The sequence below is a fragment of the Balaenoptera physalus genome, assembly GCF_965194825.1.
Source record: "Balaenoptera physalus genome assembly, chromosome: 1".
Lineage (NCBI taxonomy): Eukaryota > Metazoa > Chordata > Mammalia > Artiodactyla > Balaenopteridae > Balaenoptera > Balaenoptera physalus.
In genome coordinates this window covers 15,752,693-15,770,459 of record NC_138882.1, presented here as the reverse complement: position 1 = coordinate 15,770,459, position 17,767 = coordinate 15,752,693, and the positions used below count along the sequence as shown (strand labels likewise).

General features: G+C 37.3%; 1 protein-coding gene across 2 annotated transcripts in view; it reads left to right on the top strand.

Moving 5' to 3' along the window:
• The window catches only part of USH2A (usherin), a 794,931-nt gene that overhangs the window by 410,373 nt on the left and 366,791 nt on the right, over positions 1–17,767 (top strand). For both annotated transcript variants that reach the window (XM_082428283.1, XM_082428282.1), the window contains exons 32-34: positions 3,561–3,720; positions 5,062–5,233; positions 10,712–10,859. In XM_082428283.1, the coding sequence (XP_082284409.1) occupies positions 3,561–3,720; positions 5,062–5,233; positions 10,712–10,859 (480 nt within the window). The remainder of the gene's footprint in view (positions 1–3,560; positions 3,721–5,061; positions 5,234–10,711; positions 10,860–17,767) is intronic.

Below are 17,767 nucleotides of genomic sequence, written 5' to 3'. Positions count from 1 at the left end.
TACCCAGGCCCTTGGCCTGACCATGTGTAAAACCAGCTCCCAACAACTACGAGCCAGCTCCTGAGGCCCCAGGTCACAGGCTGATTCATGTAGTTCCAGGTCCAGGCTTGCCCTAGCTCCAAGCCAGCCCTCATGCCCTCAGGCTCCAGGTCATCTCTCACAATACCAGGCTCCTGGAATATCCAAATGTTGAATCAGCTGCTACAGACCCCGATGCTGCGCCCACCCAGTAGTTCATGGCACCTGGTTGGCCCCCTGGAACCAGGATCCATGTCAGCTCACATAGAGCCATTTTTTTTTAAAGCCATTTTTTAAATTGGAGTATAATTGCTCTACAATGTTGTGTTAGTTTCTGCTGTACAATGAAGTGAATCAGCTGTATGTATACATATATCCCTTCCCTCTTGGACCTCCCTCCCACCCCACCCCTATCCCACCCATCTAGGTTGTCACAGAGCACCACGCTGAGCTTCCTGTGCTTTATAGGGGTTCCCACTAGCTACCTATTTTACACATGGTAGTGTATATATGTCAGTCCTAATCTCCAATTCATCCCACCCTTCCCTTCCCCCCCACGTCCACATGTCCGTTCTCTACATCTGCATCTCTATTCCTGCCCTGGAAGTAGGTTCATCTGTATCATTTTTCTAGATTCCACATATATGCATTAATATACGATATTTGTTTTTCTCTTTCTGGCTTACTTCACTCTGTATCTCCGAAAATGCAACAACTTGCTCACCCATAAGTAGTCTGGGGTAAACCCTAACTATGAATGGAGGACTTGACAAGATTTGGTATTTTCTACTTCAATCCTGGGTCACCAGTCATACCGGCTCTCTCTAGCAACATGACCCTTCTAAGCAGGCTCACTTCCTCATCCTGGTCTCCCCCAGTCGTGACCATCATATACATGGATGCTTTCCAGTCTATGGAGTAGCTTATTTTGTCAGAGTAGAATCCCGGCACAGACAGTAATCCTGGAACTAATACAGGAAGATACTCCCATTCTGGGTGAGTTTAGGAGTAGATATTCTGCATGAGTTTAGGAGTTCCTTGATTAAGGTCACCTTCAAAGCATGGAGGCTGTAGTGTAAAAGAGAATGGGGCATTCTATGATAAGGAGATACTTGATATGGTGATACCATGATGATGCCTTCTGACCCCACCAGCTCAAGGTAACTAAGGACTCCCAGATACGCAAGTCTGTCCCAACAAACACATACAAGTAAGTCTCAGGCCACCTTTGAACGCTATGACTTCTTCACCACCTGCAAATTAGGTAGCCAAATCCCTGCCTCCACAAGCTAGAATGTAAGAAAGCAAGAAAACTGCCCACCACAAAGAGTTCACTGGCAAAAGAGCATTGTAGCATCCAGTCAGGTTTGCAGCTGACCAAGACACTCTGGTATGGCTGGGAGAGATTCTCATGTAAAATAGTCCAAAGTCACTTGGAATCAGCCCCATGGAATACAATTTCTTGCTGGGGCATGTCCTTTCAGAGAAGACTATTGTAGTCTCATGTTCAAATACTACAGCTTTTCCCTAGTTGCACTGACTTACCCATCTAGGATTCCCCCTTTCCTCTAGGCTCTGTGTCCTCCTTGGTTTTGCTCCTGAAACTGGCTTTTGAGTCAAATCCCCAGCTTCCCTTTCTCAGGAATGCAAGAAATTCGGACAAATGGGAGGGACGAGAGGCTGCGGTCACCAAGTTCCTGAGAATCAGAAGGAGAAGATGACGAAAACAGGGAAACGGCAGATATAATATGTTAGCATATTAACACATTATAGTTTGGGCCAAGAGTGGACCTGCTAATAGGACATGTTTTGTGCCTGAAGTTTTCCCACAGTAAATAATAGTTTACTCTCTTTGTAGTATCTGAGGCCACCGTTCTCATGCTTTTTAGCTTTGTAAGTTTCATAGAATGTTTCTCCAAATGAAGGTACCCCAGTTCTGTCTGATTTGTGCACACATGGTGTAGCTGTTCCTGCCGTCTCTCAGAAGTCCCTGGCAAGGCCATGCTGTTTTAACACCAACTTCAAAGTGTCCTTATAACTAATCTTCTGACCCCATTGCCTGAGGGTGCCCCCCACCTCAACTTGATACCATCGAGTACTTGTAGGATAAAGTTGTGAAGCAAACAAGCCTTAATCAAAAGCATTGCAAGTCTCTTCTTGATAATCACCTTTTGTTCTAGAGTAACTATATTTAGTGTAAAAAATGTTTTTGCCTTTCTTCTGATGGCCTACATGTTTAACCAATTGATTATACTTTGCGTGAAAATCAAAGTGTTCTCTTCCCAGTTTACTTTTGCTGTCAGTGCAATGCAGTATCTATTTCCCTGAACTAGGCTGCATTTCATTCATCTTTTAAACATGAAATTGTAATGGTTCAAGGTTAATGATCTTTAAAGAAGATGTGTTGCTTACATTGTAACTACCTTATTTCAAAAGTATTCCAGAAAATAATGATTATTTCTAGTAGTATAAAAATGTGACTGAGGTTTAAATCTTGGTAAAGTTGACTGAACTTTGCTTAGATTCATTCAACAAACTAATTATTGTGTACCTTTATAAAAGAAATGTTTGGGGTATTTTAGAATTAAATTAGTAAATTACGGATTAGTTTCTTTTCATACAAGGGAATATGGTATCCATTAGAGAGGCAGATAAGTATAAAGTACCAGGGAAGTTCAGGCGAGGGAGAGATTATTTCTGGCTAGGGTACTAGCCCACTCTCTTGATCAACTATACCTAACTCAACTATATCTAGATCATCTCATTCATTAATTCTTTCTTCATTTATTCAAACATATATTCAAACCTATAATGCGCCAGGCATTGTGCTAGATATTGAGGATGCAAAATGAATATAGCACCATTGCTTCCTTTACAGTGTCCAGTCTGATGGATCAGATAGTCATGGAAACAAATCATTATGACACAGTGTTGTAAGCACTATGCCAAATGCATGTGCAAAAACCCTGGGAGACAAAGGAGAGGATGACAGCTCCACCTTGTGCCAGGGGTCACGGCCCAGTGCGTTTGGGAAATCTTAAGAAAGAAATTGTCATTTGCACTGAGCCTGGACAACTTGAAGGTCAAATAATATGTATGGTCAGGTGGACAGGAGAAGAAAAAAATTCAACAAAAGGAATTACAAGAGCAAAGTCACTGTTACAAGCTATCTATTTGCATTTCAAAAGCCAGACCTGTTGTCTTCAAATATGTCTTTAAAATAATTTAAATGTCTCATTTATTTTTTAACAGAGCCCTTGAACTAACTCTAAACTCAGAAAATGATTTACCTGGTCACAGACAATCAAGAAGACAGTCAAATTTGTTAAAAGAAAAAGTTTGACTGACACTTCTCTATTTACAACTGACCATAGTATATTTAAAAGATAAAACAGCCTATATTTTATTGCTATTGATTTGTATGTCTATTGATTCTTATTTTAAACTTAACAGTTCTAAGAAGTAGGAAAGTAGAGAATAAGTGAGATCTTCTGAATCAAAATTATGATGGTAAATAAATTCTTGTTTCCTCCACCCCCTAGATTTAGCGGCCTTTACGCCCCACCAGTTTCTACTCAGTGCTTGCACACATTTGGGATGTACAAACAGTTCCCTGGTCATACTGTACACGGCACAGCTGCCACCAGACCATGTGGATCCCCCAGTTCTGACCGTCCTGGATTCTAGAACTATATCCGTACAGTAAGTAGAAATGTTGTCACTGTCACACACTGGTTCATGCAAGAATCCCAGTGAGTTCAATCAAAGGAAGGGTTTGTGACATAAAATTAATTTTATTGTGATTAAATGCATAGAAGTGATTAGTTCAGTGGTTCTGGGAACCTTTGATTATCACTTGCCAACTTAATTTCCATTTTGTCTTTATGCAATCAGGCTGAGCTACACATGTATGCAGATTCTGTGCAAACTTCAATAAGGGAAAAACTGACCACTTACTTACCTTGGGCTTTTTATATGTGAGGCATTATTTGCAATGATTTGGAATTAGAGAGCACAATTATATTTCTTCTTTTTGATTATAAACTAAGACTGTCTCGTTCCCCAGCATTTGAAATCAGAAAGAAGCTTTCACGTATTGGCACGTTCAGATTATTTTTGATATTACTGATCCATTTCCTAATATGTGAGGTACAAGGTATATTGCAGTACTGAATTAAAACTCAATAGACCTCTCTTCCCACTAGTTAATACTTGTTTACATTCATCGCTCTTGGTCTCGGTTTTCTCAATGGTAAAAGAGTTTGAACTGAAGAAATTATGATATTCATTCAAGCTGAAAAACACTGTGATTTATATCCCATTGTTCCAGGTCTATACTCTTCCATTGGCTTTCAGAGCATCCCAAGCTGAGCCCACTTTATTTACCTTAAAAGATTTCCCACTATGATAATTATTTCTCAATTTACCAATTTCTGTCTGTTCCACGACTTGTCCTGCTCATTCCCACTGACACTTTGTAACCCTCATCTGGAATACCCTCTATTTTTCCCTTCTGCCTGCCAATTCCAATCCATCTATCAAGTATACAATGGTATGTATCCAGGTAGTGTGTCACCTCATTCAAGAAGTCTTATTTGAGTACTTCAGCCTTTCCAGTCTCAGCTTTTCTTCTATAGTTGCATATCACCTCTATGTTAGATTGCTGCATTTTTCAAGACAATTATGGCTTGAAAATTATGCAATTATCTCTCCCTCTGATTTCTCAGAAGTTCTCAGTACTTTTCCCAATTTTTGTTCTATGGCTTAAGCTAAAAATCAAATGCTCACTCATATATTTTTGTATTATTAGCTAATTAAAAATATAAATAACTAGAGAGCAGGTACTATGTCATATTTTTATACCATTCAGAATAGACATTTAATGACTACTTGGGTTTTTTTAAGTGAATAACTTTTGAGCTCTCAGTGTGTTTCTTTACAGTGGCATAAATCCAAGTTCATATATGTCCTTTAAAAATCCTGCACATTTCAGATTGGACTTGAATGTATGATGATAATAATGCTATATTTTTTCATTCCCAGGTGGAAACAACCAAGAAAAGTAAATGGAATTCTGGAGCGCTATATACTATATATTTCAAATCACACGCATGATTTTACAATTTGGGATGTCATCTATAACAGTACAGAACTTTTTCAGGATCATGTGCTACAGTACCTTTTCCCTGGTAATAAATACTTCGTCAAGCTGGGAGTAAGTTCACTTTACTTTTATCAGTTTCTCTGCCCCCATCACTCCCCTTGCTGCTTCCCTTTCTTTTGTCTCATCTTCTCTCCATGCCTCACTTAAAAAAAATACAAAATTCTCTTGTATTGCTATTTACACTGAAAACTCACTTCAAATACAAAGTGAAAATTCTGCTGATCTAATACCTACATATTTATTTTATATTATGCAAAACAATAGACTAACCATCTGAATCAGTAGATTTTTCCAAATCTAATTTGGGATTATCAGAAATTATTTCTTTTTTATTATTTGTAGAATGTCATAAATGTTGAGGGCTTTTTAGAAAATGCTTGGATTAATAAGGTTATTTCCCCATGGGGCTTGTATTCATTTGAAAAGCAATGTGCAGTATGAAAATGTAGGTCTTATATTTTTAAATGAAGGTTTAAATGACCCCCAAATATTCTTGATTATTATTATATTCTGGTTTACATTACACTTCTGTCTCGAAAGAACAGTCACTTAGTAAAACCCTAGAATCAACACAGTTTAGACAGGCGATAGCATTTTTTAATGCAAAATAACACTTTTACACAAAGGTCTTTTAAAAGACCTTGATATTACTGTGGAATTTATACTCAGTAGTTCCTTTTGTTTTTTGATGAAATATGATCTTTTTTAAGTTTAATAGCACATCTGAAAATAACTGAATATAAACATGAGATTGTCCCTATTTGTTTTAAACACACGCTTCATTTTATAGCAATACCTATATAAGGATATTTGCTTTGATAAATGCCATAGAAAATATTCTGCTCTTGATTATGAATAAATTTACATTTATGTAGACACTGTGTATGCATTCATTTCACTTAACACACTCTTGAATGCTCTAAATATTATACCACAAGGAAATAAACTACATTCAACTGTTGCTGTCTGACCTGACACCATAAAACAAGGGCAATCAGACAATGTTAAAAATCCTGTTCAGAACTGGCTTCATGTGCCTAGGTGTTCAGCACGCAGATGGGTTTCTGAATCAGCGAGTGGATTACTTAGCTTTATTACGCAAGATATAAGAAGTGTATTAACTTGATTTTCAAAAGCTAATACAGAAATCCACACTATTTTCAGAACAGTGGTGATATCAAAATAAGAAAAGTCCCTATGGTTTAGAAGCAATTAAAATTAAACAGAAATTGTGTTGCCCTTGGTTTTGATTAGAAGGAAACAAAGGATAGGAAACAAATGTCTACTTCCAAGGCAATTTTTAGGATATTCTGAGCAGTCAATGAAAATCCACCTGAATCTCCTATGTCTTATAAATCTGTAATACCTTGAAAAATAAATACCACTAGATTGGGAGTCTGCTCTCTTGAGTTTTAATTCAGATTTTGCCACTAACTGAATGACCTAAGACAAATTCTCTTAATTGCACTGAGTCTTAGGTTCTTCAAGCCTAAAAGTAAGACTTTGAATTAAATGATTTCTGATGTCTCTTTGAGCCCTAAAATTCTATGATGCTAAAAAGGTGACCCCAAATAATATTTTGTGAAGTCAAATGAGACCTGTCAGCCACTGAATGAAGTTGGTGCAAGATGTCATAAAGACGTGGAAGTCTTTGCCCTAACTCTTTTTTTTTTTTTTTAAAGATTGATTGATTGATTGATTGATTGCTATGTTGGGTCTTCGTTTCTGTGCTAGGGCTTTCTCTAGTTGCGGCAAGCGGGGGCCACTCTTCATCGCGGTGCGCGGGCCTCTCACTATTGTGGCCTCTCTTGTTGCGGAGCACAGGCTCCAGACGCGCAGGCTCAGTAGTTGCGGCTCACGGGCCCACTTGCTCCACGGCATGTGGGATCCTCCCAGACCAGGGCTCGAACCCGTGTCCCCTGCATTAGCAGGCAGATTCTCAACCACTGCGCCACCAGGGAAGCCCCTGCCCTAACTCTTGTTAGGGAAGTAAATTTGCTCGTATTATTTTTGATTTCACTGTATTTGTTGGGGCAGAAAATACACTGATACATCTTCAGGAAGTATTCAACTAAAAGACTTTTTACTTTAACTCTGTTAACCCATAAGTTTAATGAACCAGAACATTTTAGGTTCATCTTGGTTAACTGAGGAACTCGTGTATATTTACAGTTTCAACATAATAACTGGCTTTCAAGGTCATGAGATTAATAGGTGGAGATCAGGTTCTCAGCCAAGTGGAGTTGCCTCTTAGCATGCTGACTAAGTGCTAGGAAACAAAACATACAGAAAACAAAGCATTTAGGCAGGCATTAGAGAAAAATACATGGGGATTCCATATGATTTACTATGATTTACTCCAGACTGGAGCAGGTATGTTACTTCATGTGGTTTCGTGTAATTTCCCCTGTTGACTGGATTAGAAGGTCCTAAAGGGTAGAGACTGCATATATCGGCAGAGTTAAACAAGGTGTCTGGAAACTGGAAGCTCACAGACAGTTCTTGAAAGAATGAATGAATGAGTGAACCCTGAGTACATTTATTTCATAAAGAATCTGAGACTTCTGATGTGAATCAAATAACTTGCTGTACAATGTCAGAGTTAGAGACTGTGTGGTTCAAAATACAAGCTCTTTCTCCTAGAAGAAACACTATAATATTTTGTTCCACTCAACAAATGGTATTGCAAAGTGTGGTAGCTGCTGATAAAGATAATAAACCAGCAATTAAATAAGGAAGCTTGTAAGACAGGTATCGAGATATGTATGGTTTGATAATATTCATATTACTGCTAGACATTTGCCTCTTGATGAATGTTAAGTATATTTCCTGGAAAGAATCTTGGGAATGATGAGCTTTAAGTTTTCTAAAGATCATTTCTAGATAACATGGCCTTCTTGCGTTCTTAACATCATCAGACGCTACTTATCTGAAAACAAAGTGTTAGAAAAGAGAATGCTAGTTTTAGATGTTCTTAATAGTCATGATTTCAAAAATAATTGATACGCTTTTATTAGTTATGCATTTTACTGTACCAAAATTGAATCTCCTATTCGGACCAGTTACTCATCGCTTCAGGGTGGTAGTATGACTTCTCAGTTTAAAACAATATATTTGTAATTGATAAAAGCTATAACCAGAAGCAACTTTAAGAACATTTATTTCCTTATTGAAGGAACTAAGATGCTCACCCCACTCACCTAGCACCTCTAAATGCATACAAAAAGCACGTGGGAAAAAAAAGATGAAAATAAAATATCTTGCAAGTAATTCTGTTGTTTCAGCAACGCCTTTGTAAATTTGGGTTCATTTATAAGAAGAATTCTCTCATAAACTCCTTGGATCCTTAAGAGGCTTTTTATCAAGTTGCTAGTTTATGGGTCTTCCGTGACACAGCCCAACGAACAGTCCTTCCAAACCAGAGGATGTCTTCATTTATTCCAGAATTCCCCATCCCATAAAATTCTCAAAACGAAGTAAATTTTAATTCACACTCTGTTTTAAAAAATACATAGTGAAATGTCACATAGTACATACAGTATTTCTCTGGGAGAGATGGCGGGGGGGAATTCTTAGGCCACAAATAAGAAAAACAATAGTGACAAAGAGACTATGAGAATTACATCTCAGTGTGGTTTGAGTTTCAGCATAACATGCTGCAACATTTTTCCCTCCTAAGGAAAAAAAAGTATAGGAAATGCCAGTGGATGGATTTATCTGTCTCTAAGGACTGGAAAGTATGCTCCTTTGAGCGTTTTCCTTCGATAATTCAGCTGTCTCATACAACCCCTTTTCCTGCCACGTTTTCTGGTGGACTTTTTTAGCACGTTGGAAATTTTTTTTGTTTTAATTCTTCTGTTTTAACGTTCAGGTAGTTATTTCTTGGGCTAATAGCGACATGTCCTAGGGCTTCGAATCAGGAGCTCAATTGATTTCTCCTTATTTGCCAAGATTCTGTTCTCAGGAGGAGCATGGTTTATCTCTTACAGAGATATGCACATGCCACAGCTGAGCATTAGAGGAAACCCGCAGAGGTTAATTAGGTCCCCAATCTTAATGCAGTTTCATGCCCAGGCCACAGTTTAGCACGTCTGAAACTTGCTTACGCTGAGAAATTATCCTGAAGACATGAGTTACTCTTGTCTTCTTACAATAAGAGGTAAAATTGATCTCCGAGTCTACTGACCATTTATTGTTACTTACACTTAGAGTGAAGAATTTGCAGCTATTTTGCAGCAACTTTACAAGTCGTATACTTCAGTATAAGAAAATACCTTTAAAATCAGTCAGCTTTCTTCTATCTTTAGGAAAAAGAATACTAACTGCTTTAAGTATCAAAAGGTCATTCCTTCAGTATCAAACTGGAAAGCTTGGTACAGGCCCGAAAAAATAGAGAGGTCGTTCGGTTTTTTACTGTTAGTCATATCTACCTTCCATGAAAATGAACTGAATAACTGCCTGCTTTTTACATTGTCCTATGATTTCGCTTCATTTTCTTAATGCTAGTGGTAAAATTTAGTGCTTTTTGAAAGATTTTTACATTTTGTTGTGTAAATTACAGTTGTAACTTAAAGAGGTACTGAACAAAGTTTTAGCATAGTTTTCAAATAGCTGCGTTATATAAAGACATAATTGCTAATATTTACTAGCAGACATAGGCTGGAAAAACTGTGTGTATTCAATTTCCTGGAGAAATGCTTATCTCCTATGTTAGGTAGGGATGATATTTTCCTCATATACTGAAACATTTATTTGGAATTATTGGCAGTTTATGATGAAAATGTACACAGAAGTTTCTGAATATCCTTAATATCCATGAATCCATTTCTGGAATTAGTAGTACCTCCCTCCTTTGGGAATTTGGGGGTTCTGTGAGCATTTTAAGTTTGTTGGCCATGTAATGAAGCTCAGTTCCTCTGGCATGTAAGTAAATGACTTGACCCTTAAAGCCAATAAACATTCACTCAACAACTGCTTTGCTGTCAATTTATGAGAAATATTGTTTTATTCCATTTCACATTGTGTTCTACTTTAAACGTACTGCTCACGCTACAGTAAGTAGAAAGCAATTATATTTTCTGTGCTTTTTTTTTTTTTTCTAGAAATCACTTGTTTTGTCCTGAAGTAGTCTTCAATCTCTAGTACTTTTCTCATATGGTGTACACATATGTCTGTGTGTGTTTAATTCATTCTAAGAACCTTTGTGTGAGGATAATTTCATCATGGCTATTCACACAGTCAATATATGCCCCATCTCTAGGCTCTAACTTAGGATGTATTCATAATCCATACATTCTTTCTTTCTGGGTTATTGCTTGATTGTTAGAGATGGATGTCTCGTGTCCTAAAAAGCAAACTAATTAAACGTCAAACCTCAACAATGAAACACATTTATTTGGGGGGTGGGAGGTTAAAGAGAGCATTATTTTAAAGGATCTGGAACTCTTTATGGTGAACTCTCTTTCTTCAATGCTCATCTAAACTTTGGGGCCCCAAAGTGAAATGTGCTCTTTTTGTCTCTCTGTTCAGGCTTGCACCGGGGGTGGATGCACAGTGAGTGAGGCCAGCCAGGCCCTGACTGAGGAGAGGGTCCCCGAAGGCGTGCCAGCCCCCAAAGTGCACCCGGATTCACCTCACTCCTTTAACATCTCCTGGACTGAGCCTGAATATCCAAATGGTAAGTGAACTCTTTTAGCCTCAAGTTAAAAAGATGATTAGCAAAGGTAAATTAATATTCTAAATGGCAGCTTATATGTGGTCCTTAATTTTTAATGATCATTTTAGCACATAAAATACCTGAGATAGTATCATTGTCTGTAGTTTAGGAGATTGTGGTTTTTAGGTTAACATACAATTTTGGTGGCTCAAAAGTGCTCCCTTTTGATAGTTCTTATGTACTGCATCTTATGGTTTACTATGTTCTGGGAGAGGTGAAGAGAACAAACCAGGATTCCCAAAGAATGGCCTTGTGAGAGTGACATTATATTTTCAATGACTTTTTGTTTTTGACTGTTATTCATTCTTTCTTAGAGAAGTAGGGAGATAGAAAGTTCATGCACATACTGTATTTCAAACTGCTTTTGCTTTAATAAGTTTATCTTAAAAGGGACCATTTGGAACTCTGTATTTTTAATATGTTATTTATAAATATTTCAGCATGCATACATTAAATATATATACATTTATTCTTGTTTAACTTGAAATGGATTGTATATATTTCTAAGTGATATGTGTATATATCACATATATATGTGTATATATACACATATATATATGTCTTTGAATAGTTTAGAGAGTTAGGTTAGCCAGTTAAAGTTTGCTAAAATAAAATCTTATAAAGAATTTGTAGTAACTTGGGATAGAAATTGCTTTATTCATTTACTGGAAATATCTTTAAGTTCCATATAACATAGTGTCATTTTTCCACACTGATCAAGCTTACATAACATCAAATTTTGTTCCTCTTTAAGACAAATATCAAGAAGACTTTTAATATCATAGAGACTCTTTTAGGTAACTCATTACTGAAAATTGAAATGGCCTCTTTTAGCATAGCCAGAAGGAATGAAAGAAAAAGAATTACAATTTTATTAGTTTGTCTTATGTTTACTATGATATTAATTACTCCAGTCATCTCATTTTAATTAAACTTTTGGCAAATGCCTGAGATATATTTGAGGTAAGGGAGAGAGATCTAATAATTACAGTGAGTGATTATCTCTGCTATTGAAGTTATCCCTGAACTATTACAAATTTCCTAGTAAAAAATAAATGGATAGCTATTTGATACTTAAACAGTCAACAATCTTGTCATACTTTGTGCTCCACAAAGAAACCTAGTATGTAGGTGGCAATGAAAATGCGAATGATTTATTCCAGTTGGATTGCTCTTAACCGCTGTTACATGATTTGTTTAGTAGACATTTCCCTTCATCCTAATCAGTAGTTGTAACTATAACTGCCCCCAGAATCCTAGGTTGACTAGAGAGATACTTTTGACATTTCGAAGAATCTTTGTGTATTATGTGTTATATATTTACAAGCAGCTTTAAAATATATTCATTGAACCATAAAAATTTGGGAGATTTAGAAGACTGGTGTTAACACGTTCATTTATTCTAAAGTCTTGTGTTCAATCACATCAGAGTTTTCAGAATTTTTACTGTGGGGCAATGGTTAGACATTTTTTAAGTGATAGTTTCATTAAAAAAAATTTCTTCTCTTCATTACTTCTCTCTGCACTTTCCTCAGATTTTCCAGTGTTTAGTTTCTATCCTCCATTGTCTACAGGAGGATCTGATCGTTGGATGTTTATCTTGTCACTTCATCTGTTTTCAAAGCTCCCACACTTCCCTCTGAAAACCCAAAGAATAAAGTCCAGATTCTTTAGTCAGGCATTCAGATCAGCCCCAACCCGTGACTCGATCTGCGTTGACATAGCCTTGTAACACACTTTCTTTTTTAGCCTCCTGAAATACTTATGGCTTGGTGCAGGGTTGAAAAACATGGGTATGGAGTCAAATAGGCCTAGAGTCAGATTTTATCTCTGACGAGCAATAGCTGTGTTACTCTGGAAAATTTACTAAATGCCATGAACCCCAGTTTCCTTGGATTATAAAATTGGAGTTAACGATCCTACCATCTCTCCAAATCTAACTCATTCCTCAGCTCTATATGTTAAGCCTCTTATTTTATGAAATCATTTCACTCTTTCTTGAGTGTAAGTCAAGCTTCCTGTCTTCTCTTGACCATATATCCTCTTCCTATGCCTTCATCATGACACGTACTTCATTCATCCTTGGCCCAAATTTATTTGGGTACATGTCAAACATGCCCACCAGATGATAAAGACCACAAATCATTTATTTCTCTTTTCCTCCATGGAGCCTAACACAGTGGAGTACTTTCTGCTGATACCTAATAATACTTAATTTATTTAGTTGTGTCTTGTGAAAATTTCATTCAATCAATAGCGTATATATTGTAGAGTCCTGACGCTTTAATGATACCAACAGAGAGGATAGAGGTAGTTACAGTCCAGGTCCTGGGATATGTTTGTTTGACATGTATTTGTTTCTGAAATATATTTGTTCAGCTGTGTGGGGTCTGGGACTAGGGTTTTTTTTTCTTTTTGGAGTTTGGATTTTGCATTTGACTTAAGAATTTTTAATTTTCTCTTCTTGAGTATGCCTAGTTCGAATTTAATGGAACTAGGCCCATATTACAGTACAGCTGCACTGTGGTTGCTTTCTAATTTCTGAATATGCTGTGGAAGAGTAATACAATTGGAAAATAAGATAGGTTTCAGCCTTGTGTTACTACGGATACCCTTTCAAATGATTTTAAATTGTGTTTCTCAAACATATCTGATTATTAGAACCATCTTGGGGACACTGATTAAAGGAGTAGATTCTAGTGCTCCAACAGAAGACCTGAATAATCATAATATCCCGTAGACTTGGTTACCATTAAAATGCTGATGAGTATTGGGGGACTTTCCTGGTGATCCAGTGGTTAAGACTCCACGCTTCCACTACAGGGGGCACGAGTTCGATCCCTGGTCAGGGAACTAAGATCCTGCATGCCGGGTGGCGAGACCAAAAATATATATAAATAAATAAATAAATAAATAATAAAATAAATAAATAAATTTATTTATTTATTTAATTTATTTATTTTTTTTAATGCTGAAAGAGTATTAAATACACCCTCCGGGGGAGTCCTCCCTCCTTAGCATCCCTTCAGGAGATCCCCACATGGATTTCTATTATATTTTAAACTCAACATATCCAAGTTGTTTCTCCTGATGCTCTCTTCCCCTCTACCTGCCCTTTCTCCTGTGTTTCCCCTCTCCCTGATTAGCACCACCCAGTAATACCACCAGAAACCTGGGAGGCACTCTTGAGTTCAGTTCTTGCTCACCCCTGATTTTTCATTAACTATACTCCTCTAAGGAAGGCCCGTAGTATTTCTCACCCAGATTACTTCAAGAGCCTCCTCATGGCCTACAAAAATTGAATGTGTTCATTCAAAATATACTTTTGATGACCCACTAGGTGCCATCATTCTGATGATACCAAGATGAATTTGCCCAATCCTTGATCTTAAGAGGACCAGAGAGTTCCTTAGGAGAAACATCCATGTAAACAAATAATAACGAGGTAGGGATGTGTACAAGGTGCCAAGTGTATGGAGAGGAAGCAACCTGAGGATGTGGGAATGTCTTCCCTCTGGGTCTTTATTAAGATGTAGCAGGTCCAGAGGTATTTACACATTTAGACTGTCGTATTCTGTAAGGGGTACTGATTGTCTGGTTTTGTACACTCTAGGCTCCAAAATCTTGACTCTGTTAGTCAGCTATATACATAAAGGATTATTTCACTAAGACTTTATAAACATGAAAAAAAATGTTGAGAAACAATAAACCCACTTTCTATAATAAGTATTTCCAAATGCATACCTGTATGTGACAAAATATGAAAGGTATAAAAGGTTCATATATAAATATCCACTTGTTGCCTATCAAGCAATTGGTAACCTTTAGCCAGCATGGCATAGGAAGCAGACTCTCTGCTTTATAACTGATTCGGATTTAAACTATCAGCTCCTACTCATTAAAGTCGGGATAATCTTTTTTTTTTTAATTTTTTTAAAAATTTATTTTTGGCTGCATTGGATCTTCGTGGCTGCGTGCGGGCTTTCTCTAGTTGTGGCGAGCTGGGGCTACTCTTCGTTGCGATGCACAGGCTTCTCATTGAAGTGGCTTCTCTTGTTGCAGAGTCTGGGGATAATCTTTACCCAGGGGCGAGGAGAATGGCCTCTTGCTGTCCGATTCCTCTCTTTCCTTTGTTTCCCAACCTGCTCCTGCTCCACAGCTTGTGCCGGGTAGCTTGTTCTTTGCTTCAGGACATGCTTCACATGCTCAGAGAATTTTTCCTGTTCTAGCCTCTTTTGTTCAATGCTGTACCAGCAGCTCTAGTGCCTGACACATAATCGGTGCTCAATTAAAAAATATGTTGATTATCACTGTCAAAAAAAAAAAAAAAACCACAGAAAATAACAAGTGCTGGAGAGGACGTAGAGAAATTAGAATCCCTGTGTGTCATTGGTGGGAATGCAAAATGGTGCAGCTGTTATGGGAAACAGTATGGAAAAATCTTCAAAACATTAAAAATAGAATTACTGTATGATCCAACAATCCCACTTCTGAGTATTTATCCAGAAGAACTGAAAACAGGATCTTGAAGAGATATTTGTGCACCCATGTTCATTGTAGAGTTATTCACAATAATCAAGAGATGGAAGCAACCCAAATGTCCATGGATAAATGAATGGATAAACAAAATGTTGTATATGTATACAATGGAATATTATTCCACCTTAAAAAAAAGAAGGAAATTGTCACATGTTACAGCATGGATGAACCTTGAGAACATTATATGAGTAAAATAAACCAGTCACAAAAAGACAGATATGGCATAATTTCATGTATATGCGGTATCTAAAGTAGTCAAACACAGGGAGACAGAATGTGGTTACCAGGGGCTAGGGCTTGGGGGTAAGGGGAGTGGAGAGTTTCTGTTCAGTGGATATAAAGTTTCAGTTTTGCAAGGTGAGAAAGTTCTAGAGATCTTGCCCATCAATGTGCCTATAGTTAACACTACTATACTGTATATTTAAAATGGTTAAGATGGTAAGTTTCATGTTATGCGTTTTTTGCCACAATGAAAAAAAAAGAGATGTAGGGAGGATGTAATAGAATGCAATAAACTTTAAAACCAGAAAAAAATCAAGATTAAGGACTGTGTTAGTTTAAAACAAACAAACAAAAATTTAAATTAGTAATCACAAAAAGATAGATGCATAAAATATACATCTGTTAAAAGAGAGTGAGTTTGTCTCTGTCTTTTTGTGCAACTTCCTTTTCCCACTTAACAATATGGTCATAAGATCTTTCCATGGCAGTTAAGTGTAGCTCAACTTCATTCTTTGGAAAGGCAGTGTAGACTTTCACTGAGTGAAACCACAGCTTATGTGACCCATCTTTTATTGATGGACACTTAAGTTTCCATGATTTTGCTATTATAAAGAACGCTGCGTGCTATGCATAGCCTTAGTCTGCCAAGTACTGGGTCTTTATCACTTGATTAACACCTAAGGCTTTGCTTCCTTCAAATATGCCCTGCTTGATCCTGGTGACTTGCTTCACACACCTGCAAAAATGGTGCTGTGACACTCCACCTCTGTTTCTCTACTCAAAGTCCTTTGCATCCACATTCCCTCTGGCAAATACTTTTTAGGTCCAAGGTGGATAAGAACCCTTTATTCTGTAGGACCTTGGCTCTTCCGTTGTCATACCATTAGCCAGCAATGAGAAGCAGCACAAAGGATTACTGTCTAAGAAATGTGTGACCTGTATTGTGTAGATTACAATTGCATAATTAGAATTACGCTTTTGAGAGCTTCCAAATTCTCACGAGCTTTATCTCCTTTCAGAAGCTTTGGCCTTAGAAGCTGGAAATATGATTATTCCTCCCACTTGAGGTCTACTTTGCTAAAATCAGCATAGATATCCGACTCCACCGAACTCATTCCTCCTTGTCTAGCATAATATTTAGTAACATTTTAAACTAATTAGAATATATATATTTAAAATACTAACTAAAACTATAAAATATGAAATTCTTATCCTTTATTAATACTTAGAATTTCTTGTAACTCTCCACTATCCTTACCTAAGTAAATTTACCTAAAATAGTTTCCCTGTTAGACTGTGACCCACATGAGGGCAGGGATTCTATATGCATTGTTTGCTCTTCTAGTCCCAGCATTTGGCAGGGTGCCAGTCATGAAAGAGATGAGTATTAAACAGCTGTTGGATGGATTAGTGTTTACTGATGCCAGGGACAATAATAAAATGGTAGTTGTGTTGATGTGAGAAGCATAAGCATATGCAATCATACAGTACACATAAATGCACATTTAGAGCATGTCATAATTATGTAATACAGGTGGGATGATTTCAAAGGCAGTGGAAAGGCATCTCCGTCTTGGCCTACTGAAGGCTCAAAATATATCCTTAGAGACTCAGTCATTTAGCATACAATTTCCTCAGCCTGGTAATTCGTAGATGTTCTAAAGAGAGATAGCATGCCAAGCTGGATCCGCTTTGCATGCCTCAGTGTGAAAGGCTATCTTGTTATAGCCGTCAGGATTTGCTAATGTCAAGATGGGCATGAGAGCTGGGCACCCGTTAGACAAGGGTCCCAGGGTCTCCTTGAGAAAGGAGAGAATACTTGAGGAGCCTATGGAAACATTTTCCTAATTTAGCCTTTTGTATTGACCCAGCGTTGTGAGAATTCATACACGGATATGTACCAAGGAAGTGACAATAATTTCAGTAAGAATAGGAAAATTTTAGGAAGTTGATTATTTTTGCAGACTTATACATAGTACCATGAAGACAACAGAACATTATTGAAAGAAAGTTTAGTTCAATTTTTTGAGCATATATATTATTTCAGGAATGGGTGGTAAGCACACTAATTAACTGTAGACATTTATACACACTCTGTATATGCTGTC